This window comes from Garra rufa, chromosome 25, assembly GCF_049309525.1.
Source record: "Garra rufa chromosome 25, GarRuf1.0, whole genome shotgun sequence".
Classification (NCBI taxonomy): domain Eukaryota; kingdom Metazoa; phylum Chordata; class Actinopteri; order Cypriniformes; family Cyprinidae; genus Garra; species Garra rufa.
In genome coordinates this window covers 38,361,922-38,376,427 of record NC_133385.1, presented here as the reverse complement: position 1 = coordinate 38,376,427, position 14,506 = coordinate 38,361,922, and the positions used below count along the sequence as shown (strand labels likewise).

The 14,506-nt window shown below is 42.2% G+C and overlaps 1 protein-coding gene across 1 annotated transcript; it reads left to right on the top strand.

Moving 5' to 3' along the window:
• The first annotated feature begins 1,958 nt into the window (after positions 1-1,958).
• On the top strand, positions 1,959-12,261 carry LOC141301492 (ethanolamine kinase 1). The gene is made up of 4 exons (XM_073831691.1): positions 1,959-2,213; positions 7,771-8,033; positions 11,430-11,564; positions 12,105-12,261. Exons 1-4 carry the CDS (start codon positions 2,067-2,069, stop codon positions 12,259-12,261), a joined length of 702 nt encoding a protein of 233 aa, XP_073687792.1. The 5' UTR covers positions 1,959-2,066.
• The last annotated feature ends 2,245 nt before the right edge of the window (positions 12,262-14,506 follow it).

Below are 14,506 nucleotides of genomic sequence, written 5' to 3'. Positions count from 1 at the left end.
GCGGCCCTCTTTGCAGCAGGCTCTGGCATGGCGGCCATCTTAGCAGCAGGCTCTGGCGTGGCGACCATCTTAGCAGCAGGCTCTGGCGTGGCGGCCATCTTTGCAGCAGGCTCTGGCGTGGTGGCCATTCTGACCGGGAACTCAGGAACGGAAGCCATCTTATGAACGTGCTTTGGAACGGCGGCCATCTTGTGAGCAGGGTCTGGAAGAGCGGCCATTTTGCGAACAGGATCAGGAAGGGCGGCCATCTTGGGTGCAGTCTCAGGAAAGGCGGCCATCTTATGAGCTGACTCGGAAAGGACAGCCATCTTGGAAGCAGGCTTTGGGACGGCGGCCATCTTGTGAACTGGCTTGGGGGTGGCAGCCATCTTGTGAACAGGCTTGGGGATGGCGGCCATCTTGTGATCGGGCCTTGGGGTGGCAGCCATCTTGTGAGAGAAGTCAGACGTGGTAGATTTCTTGTGAGCTGGGTCCAATCGGGTGACCATCTTGAATGCGGACTCAGGAAGGATGGTCATTCCGAAAGCTGATTCGGGAAAGGCGGCCATTTTGTGAACAGGTTTAGGGAAGGTAGCCATCTTGTGAAGGGGCTCCTGAAAGGCAGACATCTTATGAACAGGCTTTGAACTAGCAGACATCTTGTGCTTTGGCTCTGGGCTAGTAGACATCTTGTGCTGTGGCTCGAAGCTAGCAGACGTCCTGTGCTGTGGCTCGAAGCTAGCAGACATCTTGTGCTGTGGCTCGAAGCTAGCAGACATCTTGTGCTGTGGCTTGAAGCTAGCAGACATCTTGTGCTGGGGCTCAACTAGAATACCCACAGTACATGGAGAGCCGCATAACGACAGTGCATAGTTCATATAATCCTTCAGTGAGCATAAGGATTTCCCCCCAGGCAACATTGATCTTGTTGGTTCATTCAGCCCCATACGGAATAAGTCCTTAAAGTATACCTCATCAAAAAATGATACTTTATGCAACAACTCACTGAAACGTTGAACATATTCCTTGATGGGGAGATCTCCTTGTCTGAGGAGCAGAAGTTGGTCGACTGGGTCCATGTTGTGATGCTGGTGGTGAGTAAAGCCGCTGGATCCGGGTGTGGCGAAGTATTCTGTCACAAACGGGACGACCAAGAGTGAGGATCCAAATGCAAGGCTTTATTAAGCAGATCGTAGTCAGACAGACAGGGTCGAAAACACCAGCAAACATGAACAGCGAAGACAATCCAATAGCGTAATCCAATAAACAAGCGTGGGTCAAAATCCAAGTGGGCAGTCCAAATGAAACAATGAAATGAAAACAAGAAACTAGAAAACTAAGACTAAGACTGGGAAAACAAAAACAGAACTATGGCTAGGGAACAACAAGGAGACTAGGAAACCTGAGAGCAAAGGAAAACGCTTGGTAGAGTCCGCTGGAGCAAAACAATACTTCGCGATGTGTGTGTGTGATGAGCTGGCTTTTATGTCTGATAAACAGGAAGTAACCATAGAGGCAGCAGAGGGAGCAGCAACAGTCAGTGGGGGTAAGGGCTCCCTCTGCTGGCCTGGCGTGACAGTATGTGGGTTCTGGGCACAATGTATAACAAGCTCTGCATTAGAAAAAAAGTGTATGCTAAATTAATTTTTGCATTATTAATAATTTTACCACACAATGCCCTAGCTAGCTAGCTAGCTAGCTAGCTAGCTAGCTAGATAGATAGATAGATAGATAGATAGATAGATAGATAGATAGATGACATTAAGCTTACTCAAGTCAAACATTAAGGCTTTTCTCTTTAGATTTACTTCTTCATTTGAAACTAGGGTTAATAAGTAAACTCTTCAAAACTAACCAATGAAGATGCCCAAAAGGACATTGCACTTTGATAAACCCTCCGATTTGCTGAGTCACTAATTACATAGAGGGGTCCTGCGAGCCTGGACCAAGAGTCCACCTGACACTGTTTCGATAGACAACTGAGATAAGATCATTACGCAGACAAGCCCTAAAACAAAGCTGCCTTAAGCTGTCATTTAACTGATTTGAATGATCTAAGCAGTGAGGCTAAATAATAAAAAAAAAAAATGGATATTAAAAGGTATCAAAATAGTGAATGTAGCGAGAGATTACATTTAGATGTCTGTGTTGATGAGCGCACCCCTCGGGATGGGATATTAGAAATTCTGAAGAAACTGAGGCCAGAGTGGAAACCAGAAGATATTCAGATCAAGGCAAGTTCATTCATTATTTAAATTAAATTCATTTTGCGTTTTAAAATTTAAAACATGATTTTAAAATACATGGATTTAGTTTTGCGTTTTATGTATTAAGAGTTGAGACCTAAATTGACTGAAAAATTGATTTCTCTTTCTCTGTCTTTTATTTTATTTTCAATTATTTCTGTTAAAGAACAAAATACAATGATGCTTTTATTCAAACGATCAGTTACATTCCATGAGAATCATAGTGTTGCAATTGTGACGCTCCATTTGATCTACAGAAATTTAATTCATTGAAATAGTTCATCACAGTTGTGTTTTATAAAGTGCTACAAACATGTATAGGAATGGCTTTAATAAACATCAAAAGCCTTAAGTAATGTGTAATGTAAATAATAAATGTTAAGAATAATTTTTGCATTCTTGCAAAAGTTAAAATATAGCCATGCATTCCCATCACAGGGTCCAAACAGATCAGTCAGTTTTTCACTGGTATAAATATTCAGTCTTCTAGGCCAATTTTAGTGGTTGAAACACATGCAGACAATGTAAAGGTAACACTACCATGCATAGGACATGAAAGCTATCAGAGCAGCTGACAAAATGTGTGCGAATAGTATAAATGTATATTCTGAAATAAATGGAAGGATATGTAGTTGCATTCTATGCAGTCCTAGAAGATTTAGAAAAGAAATAAAATAATTGTAGCAGATTTATTAGGCTAAGACCCATCCCAGCACGGTTCAGCAGATCTCAAGTTTATTTTTTCTGTAATGAGTCCACTGAAGGCAAGAGAACCGAAGTGTTACTTTTACTGAATCCAAAAAGTGACCAAACGATAAACAAAGACTTGACTTGGCTTGGCATTACAAGAATACAGACATGGAATAAATGCCCAGGACCCAGACATTTGGTGTTTTACTTGAACCCACATACAGAGAGCAGTGGGTTTGGTTGGGGGTAGTTGAGAATAAATGGGGGAAAAGTCACATGAGAGCAGAAATGCCTCTTTCACACTAAACAAAATAATACTCAGCAAGAGACAATAGGTGTGTTAAACTTGAACCATATCAACGAGATTAGTACATCAAGTCAACTCTATGTAGTGACGCTCATGCGGTGTTTGTGTACTCTATTAAAAATGAAGTGAATAAAATGCTATATTTGTGAAATACACAAACGTTTCAGAAACGCTTTCATGAAGAACAGAAACACTTTATGTACTGCTTATTACAACAACATCTGTTCAAGAATAAAGTTCACCACATTTTACTATTCTAAAAACAGATTTGTGGCCATTATTGAAATTAAAAAGGTTAGAATAAACCCGAAACACGATCATTGTCATGCAGTGAATCTGGCCAATCGTGAAACAGCTGTGTCATCATCAGAGTTCCTGCAGCCGCTCTGAAGAAACTGTGGGTCTGAGTTAGCTAGCTGCTCTTGAATCACTATCACAGTACTTTGATGCCATTCATGACAGTCAAATGCCATCGCCGCCATCAAGTCAAAATTTCTAACCGCCATGCACTGCTTCAAGTCCGAATTTGATCAAGCTGCTGCATTAACACCTAATGGCAACATGATGGCAATGAGTGAAGCGCGGGTCAATGTATAAACAACCTGAACCCAACCGACGTTTTCAACTAACCCGCCCGCAACTTGGACCGCAAAAAAGAAAATATTGTATCCGACCCGCTTCCTGACCCGCATGTTTAATATTTGCGACTGACACCAGCGATTATATGCGGCTATATGCGGTGGAGATGCTTTCACTGTCAAACATCATTCGGCATTAATTAGGTAATATTTCCAAAAGAAATGTTCTTGATTACAAGAAAAATACAGATTGTTCTTGTTGTGATTTATTTTGTCTTTCCTTTATACAGATTTAAATAGTTTCATTGTCGACGTACTCAGTGATTCTCCGATGTTAAATATGATCAAGAATTATTTTATTTCGATCTACAGTGTAATAAGAGTTAAGAAAAAGATTAGCCTATAACCCTAAATATATATATAGACTAAAAGCTAATTCCTTTTTTCTTAACTTTTAACTTCTAAAAATGATCAAGAATATCAAATCAACTTAATAGGCTGGGTTAACGGCTTTACTTATACAAACATAATGGATGCACTTCAAAACGAAGTTTTCATATATAAATTCAGGAATCACGTATATGACAAAATATACATATATATATATATATATATATATATATACAGGTCCTTTTCAAAAAAATTAGCATATTGTGATAAAGTTCATTATTTTCTGTAATGTACTGATAAACATTAGACTTTAATATATTTTAGATTCATTACACACTAACTGAAGTAGTTCAAGCCTTTTATTGTTTTAATATTGATGATTTTGGCATACAGCTCATGAAAACCCATAATTCCTATCTCAAAAAATTAGCATATTTTATCCGACCAATAAAAGAAAAGTGTTTTTAATACAAAAAAAGTCAACCTTCAAATAATTATGTTCAGTTATGCACTCAATACTTGGTCGGGAATCCTTTTGCAGAAATGACTGCTTCAATGCGGCGTGGCATGGAGGCAATCAGCCTGTGGCACTGCTGAGGTGTTATGGAGGCCCAGGATGCTTCGATGGCGGCCTTAAGCTCATCCAGAGTGTTGGGTCTTGTGTCTCTCAACTTTCTCTTCACAATATCCCACAGATTCTCTATGGGGTTCAGGTCAGGAGAGTTGGCAGACCAATTGAGCACAGTAATACCATGGTCAGTAAACCATTTACCAGTGGTTTTGGTACTGTGAGAAGGTGCCAGGTTGTGCTGAAAAATGAAATCTTCATCTCCATAAAGCTTTTCAGCAGATGGAAGCATGAAGTGCTCCAAAATCTCCTGATAGCTAGCTGCATTGACCCTGCCCTTGATAAAACACAGTGGACCAACACCAGCAGCTGACATGGCACCCCAGACCATCACTGACTGTGGGTACTTGACACTGGACTTCAGGCATTTTGGCATTTCCCTCTCCCCAGTCTTCCTCCAGACTCTGACACCTTGATTTCCGAATGACATGCAAAATTTGAGCAACAGTCCAGTGCTGCTTCTCTGTAGCCCAGGTCAGGCGCTTCTGCCGCTGTTTCTGGTTCAAAAGTGGCTTGACCTGGCGCCTGTACACGGTGGCTCTGGATGTTTCTACTCCAGACTCAGTCCACTGCTTCCGCAGGTCCCCCAAGGTCTGGAATCGGTCCTTCTCCACAATCTTCCTCAGGGTCCGGTCACCTCTTCTCGTTTTGCATAGTTTTCTGCCACACTTTTTCCTCCCCACAGACTTCCCACTGAGGTGCCTTGATACAGCACTCTGGGAACAGCCTATTCGTTCAGAAATTTCTTTCTGTGTCTTACCCTCTTGCTTGAGGGTGTCAATGATGGCCTTCTGGTCGACAGTCTTACCCATGATTGCGGTTTTGAGTAATGAACCAGGCTGGGAGTTTTTAAAAGCCTCAGGAATCTTTTGCAGGTGTTTAGAGTTAATTAGTTGATTCAGATGATTAGGTTAATAGCTCGTTTAGAGAACCTTTTCTTTAGAGAACTTTTAGGAATTTTGGGTTTTCATGAGCTGTATGCCCAAAATCATCAATATTAAAACAATAAAAGGCTTGAACTACTTCAGTTGTGTGTAATGAATCTAAAATATATGAAAGTCTAATGTTTATCATTACATTACAGAAAATAACAAACTTTATCACAATATGCTAATTTTTTGAGAAGGACCTGTATATATATGCTTTTATCCATGTTGTATGATACACGCTACTTAATATAACATTGCGACTACAGTAAAAGCCTTTGCTGTTCTAAAAACACAGATTTGTGGCCATTATTGGAATAAAAAAGGTTAGAATAAACACGAAACACACGTGATCGTTGTGATGCGGTGAATCTGGCCAATCGTGAAACAGCTGTATTGTCATCAGAGCTCTTGCAGTCGCGCTGAATAAATTGCGGCGGCTGAGTTAGCTGGCTGGTCTCGAATCGCTATCGCGGTACTTTGATGCCACTCGTGACAGTCATCTGCCGCCGGCGCCGTCTCAAGTCGGACAAAATTTCTAACCGGCATGAACTGCTTCAAGTCAGAATTTGATCGATCTGCGCAGCGCTGCATTAAGTCGAACACACCTAATAGTAGGATCAAGGGAACTACATGACTAGACAGGAACCATGACAAAATAAAAGACAATGAACATAAAACATAACCCAAAAACCCACATTGCAATTGCTTCTGTCTTTTTTTCTTTATTTCTTCTTGGCAATGAAAAATAAATAAATAAACAAAAATAATGATACATCAATAGATAAATGATTAAAAAATAGAATAATAATCAATTTATACTAGTACTCAATTATTACAGTAACAAGGGCGATAACTGACAATAATGATAAAAACACTTATTAAATTTAGGAATATAGTTTCTGCCAATAAGCATTGCAAAAAGAATTAATTTTACATATTAAAATAGCTTTGGAGACTATTGGTGCATTTAAAATAAGTTGCACTCATATTTCTACCAATAACTTTTAAACTATAAGGTTTAGAAGCAAAATTATTTTTTCCTTCTGATTTTTTGCAATTATTATTTTTGTCGGATTTTCATCAAAATTGGCTCAGATCATCTTCAGACACTGCTGGCAAAAAGTTATTTAAAAATTCAGACAGACCAGATCATTCTGTGTTAAGAAATTTAATGAAGTTTGTGCAAAAATAGAAATGAGGCTATATCTTTAGATCACTTTAGCAGATTCTACCAAGCATGGCCTTAGGGCACATCTAAAAAAATAAACATTTCTGGTATAACTTCTAAACAGTTTGGTCAAAAATCATAAGACTGATCTCATGGTTGCATACAAAATATGAAAAACACCTAATTTTCTTATGTTGGCCTTTTTGGGCATTAGCCATTTTAAGTTTTGTAGTAAAATGCTGTAGGCCTATCAAATGTCTTTAACAGGGGTCTCACCCCTGCTCCTGGAGAGCTACCATACTGCAGAGTTCAGCTTCAACCCTAATCAAACACACCTGAACCAGCTAAACAAGGTGCTCAGGACTCCTGAATTACAGACGTGTGCTTAAGCAGGGCTGGAACTAAAGGCTACGTCCACACAAAGCCAGAACTTTCCCTATCTGATTTTTTTTTTCCTATCCTCGTCTCAAGAAATACCTGCGTCCAAATGAAACCACGAAACCGACACAAAACAATGTAGTATACATGCCAGACCAGTATGTTATGTTATATTCAGATTTATCCACTCAGTTATAAAAAAAAATATCAAAAGGCTGGATCTGTTTGTGTGAAACGCCTATTCGATATAAAATGCATATACAGCTAAACACGTCTCCGTGTGGATGGGGCCTTAGTCTGCAGGAATGTAGCATTCCAGCAGCAGGGTTGGAGAACGCTGGTCTTTACTGAGTAATTAAAGACAGCTCCTTGGCACTTCATTTTACTTTTTTGTGCTTGGCTTCTTAATTGCTGATTGCAGCTAAATCAGCATAATAATAAGCTATTATTATTATTTTTTATTATTAATTATCCTAGGCTTTCACTGAGGGCATCACTAACCAATTAATGGGCTGCTATGTGGGCTCTATGACACAAGGCCCTGTTTTACTGGTGAGGGTTTATGGACAGAAGACGGAGCTTTTTATGGATCGAGGTAAGGAAATGGAGATGTTCCAGGTACTACACAAGCATGGCTGTGGCCCGGAACTGTACTGCAGTTTCACCAATGGTATCTGCTATGAGTTTATCAGAGGAGTTGTACTGGACGACACACTGCTCAGACAGCCATCTGTTTACAGGTCTGAGCCTTCACCACACACACACACACACACACACACACACACACACGTTGTGTTTACATGTTTTATGGGGACATTCCATAGGCGTAATGGTTTTCATACTGTACAAACCGTATTTTCTATCACCCTACACCTACCCTACACCTAAACCTAGCCCTCACAGGAGATTGTGCACACTTTTACTTCCTCAAAAAAACTCATTGTGCATGATTTATAAGCCTGTTTCCTCATGGGGACCTAAGAAATGTCCCCACAAGGTCCAAATTTACTGGTATTACTATCCTTGTGGGGACATTTGGTCCCCATAACGTGATAAATACCAGACCACACACACACACACACACACACACACACACACACACACACACACACACACACACACACACACACACACACACACACACACACACACACACACACACACACACACACACACACAGTGCATTTAGAAATTATTCAAACCCCTCACTTTTTTCAATTTTATGTTGCAGCCTGATACTACAATTGTTTAAATTCCTTTTTTTCCTCATGAATCTACACTCTCAATGAATCATCTAATCAACATTGATTTATACAGCACTTTACAACACTAAAGGTGAACCAAAGTGCTTTCCAATAAAGGTGAAATAGAACACTACCCAGAGAAGTATAAGCCAACAGTAAAACAATAAACAAATATACAGAAAAAAAAAATGTCACAACATTTCTAGGTATCAAAAGCCAGTCTGAATAAAGACGTTTTAAGACTAGTTTAAAAAAAAACATATTGGGGGGTAGCTTGTTCCAGAGTCTGGCCTCAGCCACAGAAAAAGCCTGGTCACCCCAGATACAATTTTAGCAATTTGGTCCAAACTAGGTTAAAGGGGCAATTTGTAACTTTCATATGTTTCACTACTTCATTAAAAGATGACAGTGAGAACAGTTCTAACTGTGTAAACACTGCAGAATCAATTTCAGAACTCTGGCTAGTAAGTTGTCTAACACATTCCACTTTATTAATTAAAAAGTGTATAAAAGTTCTGACAAGTGGAGACTGAGACATTATTCAGCGGAGAGGTGGATGGATTCACAACAGAATGAATTGTTTTAAAAAGGACAATGCCTACTATTGGTAATAATATCAGACAAGTGTTTCAACTTCACCTCTTTCACAGCCCTCTGATAATCAAAAAGACAGGCCCCTAATATTTCTAGAGACACATTTGTAATTTGTCTTTCTTCCATCCCTGCTCTACCTGTCTACAACGTTGCCTAAGGGCACAGGTAGCATCATTTATCCAAGGATCTACTCTTAGTTTGGGGGATCTATGCTTATAAGGAGCAATAGAGTCTAAGATCCCAGAATAAATAGAGTAGAAAGAAGGCCATCAGGGCATACAGCAGAAACAGGTCCATGGAGGGCAAAAGGTTTAGAGTCAATAAAAGCAGCAGCAATCTCTTCGACTGTTGAGAAGGTGAGGATACAGCGATGTCATAAATGAGATTTGCTGGCCGTTGATGGTGAGACTGGAAATTCAAAAGTAATGGGGAAGTGATCTGAGATGGCAGTATCAGATATTTCAGTAAGGAAAATGGAGAGCCCATGAGAAATAAGGTCCAAAGTGTGTCCAATACGATGTGTGAGTGAACCCACCAACTGTGACAAATCAAATGATGTCAGAAGTCATTTAAATTTAGTAAAAATGCATTCTGTACCTCATAATGACCAAGTGAAAAAAGAATTTTAGAAATGTCTGTAAATGTATTAAAAAGACAAAAAAAAAAAATAACTGAAATCTTACAATTACATAAGTATTCAGATCCTTTACTCAGTACTTAGTTGAAGCACCTTTAGCAGCAATTACAGCCTTAAGTCTTTCTGGATGTGATGCAACAAGCTTTGCACACCTAGATTAAGGGATTTTTTGCCATTATTTTTTGCAAATCCTCTTCTCGATCAGACTGCCGTTTTCAGGTCTCTCCAGAGATGTTCGATAGGGTTCAAGTAAGGGCTCTGGCTGGGTCATTTTAGGATGTTTACAGAGTTGTCCCATAGCCACTCCTGTGCTGTTCTGGCTGTGAGCAAATGGTCATTGTCCTGTTGGAAGGTGAACCATCGGGCCAGTCTGAATTTCTGAGTGTTCTGGACTAGGTTTTCATTAAGACTATCTCAATATTTTGGTGCATTGAGCTTTTCTTCTACTCTAGTCCCTCAGTCCCTGCCACTGAAAAACAGCCCCACAGCACAAGCACCAGCACACTTTGCTTTTGGGATGGTACTCTGCAGGTCATGAGCAGAGCTGGTTTTCTTCAAACATGATGCTTAGAATTGAGGTTCATGAGACCAGATAATCTTGTTTCTCAGAGTCTGATGGTCCTATAGGTGCTGTTTTGCAAAAAAACAGCTAAAAAAAGTGTGTTTTCATGTGTCTTTACTGAGCAGAGGATTGGGTTTGGCCACACCGCCATAAAGCCCAGATCGCTGGAGTGTTGCCGTGATGTTTGTACTTATGTAGGTTTCACCCATCTGCATATATAATCATGGAGCTCAACTAAAGTGACCATCAGGTTCTTGGTCACCAGTCTAGACAAGGCCCTTCTCCATCAATTGCTCAGTTTGGTTGGTGACCAGATCTTGGAAGAGTCCTGGTTCTGCCAAACTTCTTCCATTTGAGAACTATTTGAGAATTATGGAAGCCACTATGCTTTCAGGAGACATTTTTTTTGTAGCTTTCCCCAGATCTGTGCCTTGATACAATTCTGTCTCTGAGCTCTGCAGGCAGTTCCTTTGACCTCATGGCTTGGTTTTCACTCTAAGTCAGCTTTGAGGCCTTTTATAGAGAGGTGTGTGCCTTTCCAAAGCATGTCCAATCAATTTAATTTACCACAGGTGGAGTCCAATCAAGGTGAAGAAACATTGCAGCAATGATCAAGAGAAATGGGAGGCACCTGAGCAAAATGTCAGATGTTTTTGCAAAGTGTCTGGGTACTTATGTAAATGTGATATTTTTTTTTTTTTTTTTATAAATGTACAGATATTTCTAAAATTCTGTTTCACTGTTTAAAAAAATGAATTTAAACAATTGTAGTATCAGGCTAAAACATAGCAAAATTTAATAACAAAAAGGGGGTCTAAATACTTTCTGAATGCACTTTATACAACCACAACAACAACAAAAAGCAATGAAAGGCACATGCATTCACATTTGGATCACTAAGATTATATATTTTTATATTTTTTATATTTTCATATTATGATTGTGTGCTAATCATGCTGCAACATGGCTAAATGTAGGTAGTTTTAGCTTCCTAAAATACTTTAGCAAAATAAAAGCTAATGTTTTTTTTATTTTATTTTTTTATGGTATTTCAATTTCTCAATATGCTTAATTGAAATTGCCTTTTCATTGACTGCAGATTGATTGCAAGAGAAATGGGGAAAATCCATGCAATAAAGTCTGGAGAAACTGTAAACTGTTCGCCCGTTTTGTGGTCTAGATTGTCTCAGTTCCTCAATCTGGTCCAGAGTTCTGATGCTCCTGAGCAGCAAAAGTAAGTGAACCTGAGTGTTAAAAAACTATAAATGACAAAAACTATAATTACAAACCACAATGTCTAACTCTTTGCTAGATACAAATGAAAATAACTGAATGGTGTATTCACATTTGAAAGAAAAAAAATTAAAATATATTTAGCAGCACAGATATGTCATTTCTCTAAAATATGCCCAAACAAAGCTATTTTGGTCATTTATTGCTAATTCCAACAATCAACTATTTAATACACTCAAGCTCTGAGAGTCATGTTACTACCAACTATTGGTTCATTTCAAGTCAGACAACACTAAACAACCCACAACAGCTGCTTTCATCAACACCCCAAAGATATTTACAGTAGTTACATAGTAAAATTTTAAATGCACCTTTAAAACATCAAATGCATGACTAATTAAACTGCAGTCATTGCTGGTTCACAAATTCTTTAGACAGCTTTCATGTATGTCATTTTAAATTATGAGATGGCAAAGCAGAATAATATACAATTCAGCTCTGCCAATATGTTAATGCTAATTTGTACATTTATGTTCTATAGATCCAGTGCCCATGTGAAGGCACCTAGTCTAAAAATCATCATCAAAGAGATGGAGGAACTGAAGAGTCATCTTACCCACATCAACTCCCCAGTAGTACTATGTCATAATGACCTCCTGACTAAAAATGTTATCTATAACCAAGAAGAGGGTAACTAACATTTATTAGAAGTTTGAGTTTGTATTAACTATGCCTTTGTTTAGGTACAAATTAACATTTTGGCCAGAGGTCTGCTACTGGACTCAAGCCTAAAAAACCTGTTGAGATTAATGTTAGTGTTACTGATTCGTGCTGGTAAGATGAGACGGGAAGCAGGATTCCAACAATGATAACTTTTAATCAACTTCTTAAGCAGAACAGGAGACATCCACACACGCAGGTAAACATTAATCAATGACCGACAAAAGACACAACTCAGAGACAGACTATAAAGGCAAACTAATCAAGACACACAGGTGATACAGATAATGACTAAACAAGGACTAAAACAAATGATTACAAACTGACGGGGGAAGACAGAGGGAGAAACCAAATCAGAACAGTGAAAACACAAGGCAGAAGACAAGAAACATAAGGCTACATATGACATTACGTCCCCCTCCCGGTAGGGGGGGCGGGCGCCCTGGAGGCCGTTACGGGGCAGGACCTTGCTGGGTTGGGAAGGCCTCCAGGGCGGAACAGGAAGCCATGGCGGATCAGGCGGCCACGGCCGGACAGGCAGTTCGAGGGGCCATGGCGGATCAGGCGGCCACAGCCGGACAGGCAGTTCGAGGGGCCATGGCGGATCAGGCGGCCACGGCCGGACAGGCAGTTCGAGGGGCCATGGCGGATCAGGCGGCCACGGCCGGACAGGCAGTTCGAGTGGCCATGGTGGTTCAGGTGGCCACGGCCGGACAGGCAGTTCAAGTGGCCATGGCGGATCAGGCGGCCACGGCCAGACAGGCAGTTCAGGTGGCCATGGCGGATCAGGCAGCCACGGCCAGACAGGCAGTTCAGGTGGCCATGGCGGATCAGGAGGCCACGGCCAGACAGGCAGTTCAGGTGGCCATGGCGGATCAGGCGGCCACGGCCAGACAGGCAGTTCAGGTGGCCATGGCGGATCAGGCGGCCATGGCCAGACAGGCAGTTCAGGTGGCCAAGGCTGGGCAGTCCCCGTGGCCCTGGCCTCAGTCCTCGGCCAGACCACGTGGACTCGGGGTATGTAGCCCCCCCCAAAAAAATTTTCTTTGGGAAATTCAGCAGTTCATAGGGGGGATACTCTGGAAGGCTGGGTTGGACCAGCGGAGGCTCTGGAAGGCCGGGTTGGGCCAGAGGAGGTTTTGGAGGACTGAGTGTAACCACCGAAGGCTCTGGACGGCTGGACGGGACCAGCGAAGGCTCTAGACGGCTGGAAGGGACCAGCGAAGGCTATGGAAGACTGGACGTAACCAGCTAAGGCTCTGGACGGCTGGACGGGACAAGCTGAGGCTCTGGACGGCTGGACGGGACAAGCTGAGGCTCTGGACGGCTGGACGGGACCAGCTGAGGCTCTGGACGGCTGGACGGAACCAGCTGAGACTCTGGACGGCAGGACGAGACCAGCTGAGACTCTGGACGACTGGATGAGACCAGCGGAGATTCAGGACGGCTGGGCGGAACCAGCGGGAACTCAGGACGGCTGGGCGGAACCAGCGGGGCCTCAGGACGGCTCTCTTGAGGAGCGGGCTCTGGACGGCGCTCTTGAGGAGCGGGCTCTGGACGGCGCTCTTGAGGAGCGGGCTCTGGACGGCGCTCTTGAGGAGCGGGCTCTGAACGGCTGGACGACCCCATCGGAGATTCAGGAGGGCTGGGCGTCTCCAGCGGAGACACTGAATGAGCTAGCTTTGGGCGAGCGGTCACTGGAGGGCGCTCTGGCGGTGCAGTCACTGGAGGGCGCTCTGGCGGCGCGGTCACTGGAGGGCGCTCTGGAAGGCTGGATGAGACTGGCGGAGATTCAGGACGGCTGGGCGGAACCAGCGGGGATTCAGGACGGCTGGGCGGAACCAGCGGGGACTGGAAATAATCTCCCCAAACCAGTCAATTAAATCTACTTCCACAATGTCCATAATATCGACCATCTTGGCCGGGAAATCGGGAGCGTCGACCATCTTGGTCGGGAAATCAGGAGCGCTGGCCATCCTGACTGAGGGATCAGGGATTGCGGTCTCCTCGACCGGGAGATCAGGAGCTGTGGCCAGCGGTGTTAGGCTGAGGAAGCCTAAGGAGCTCTGGAGGGTTGCCGGATGTTTAGGGCGAGGCAGGCGGTCTGAACTGTTGGACCGGTATGTAGAGGCACTTGGCGTTGGGTGAGCCGGTGCGATGTATTGTGTTTCTGAGGGGGTTGGACTTCGGATCGGACCGTCATTCTCTATTTTCTCTATTTCG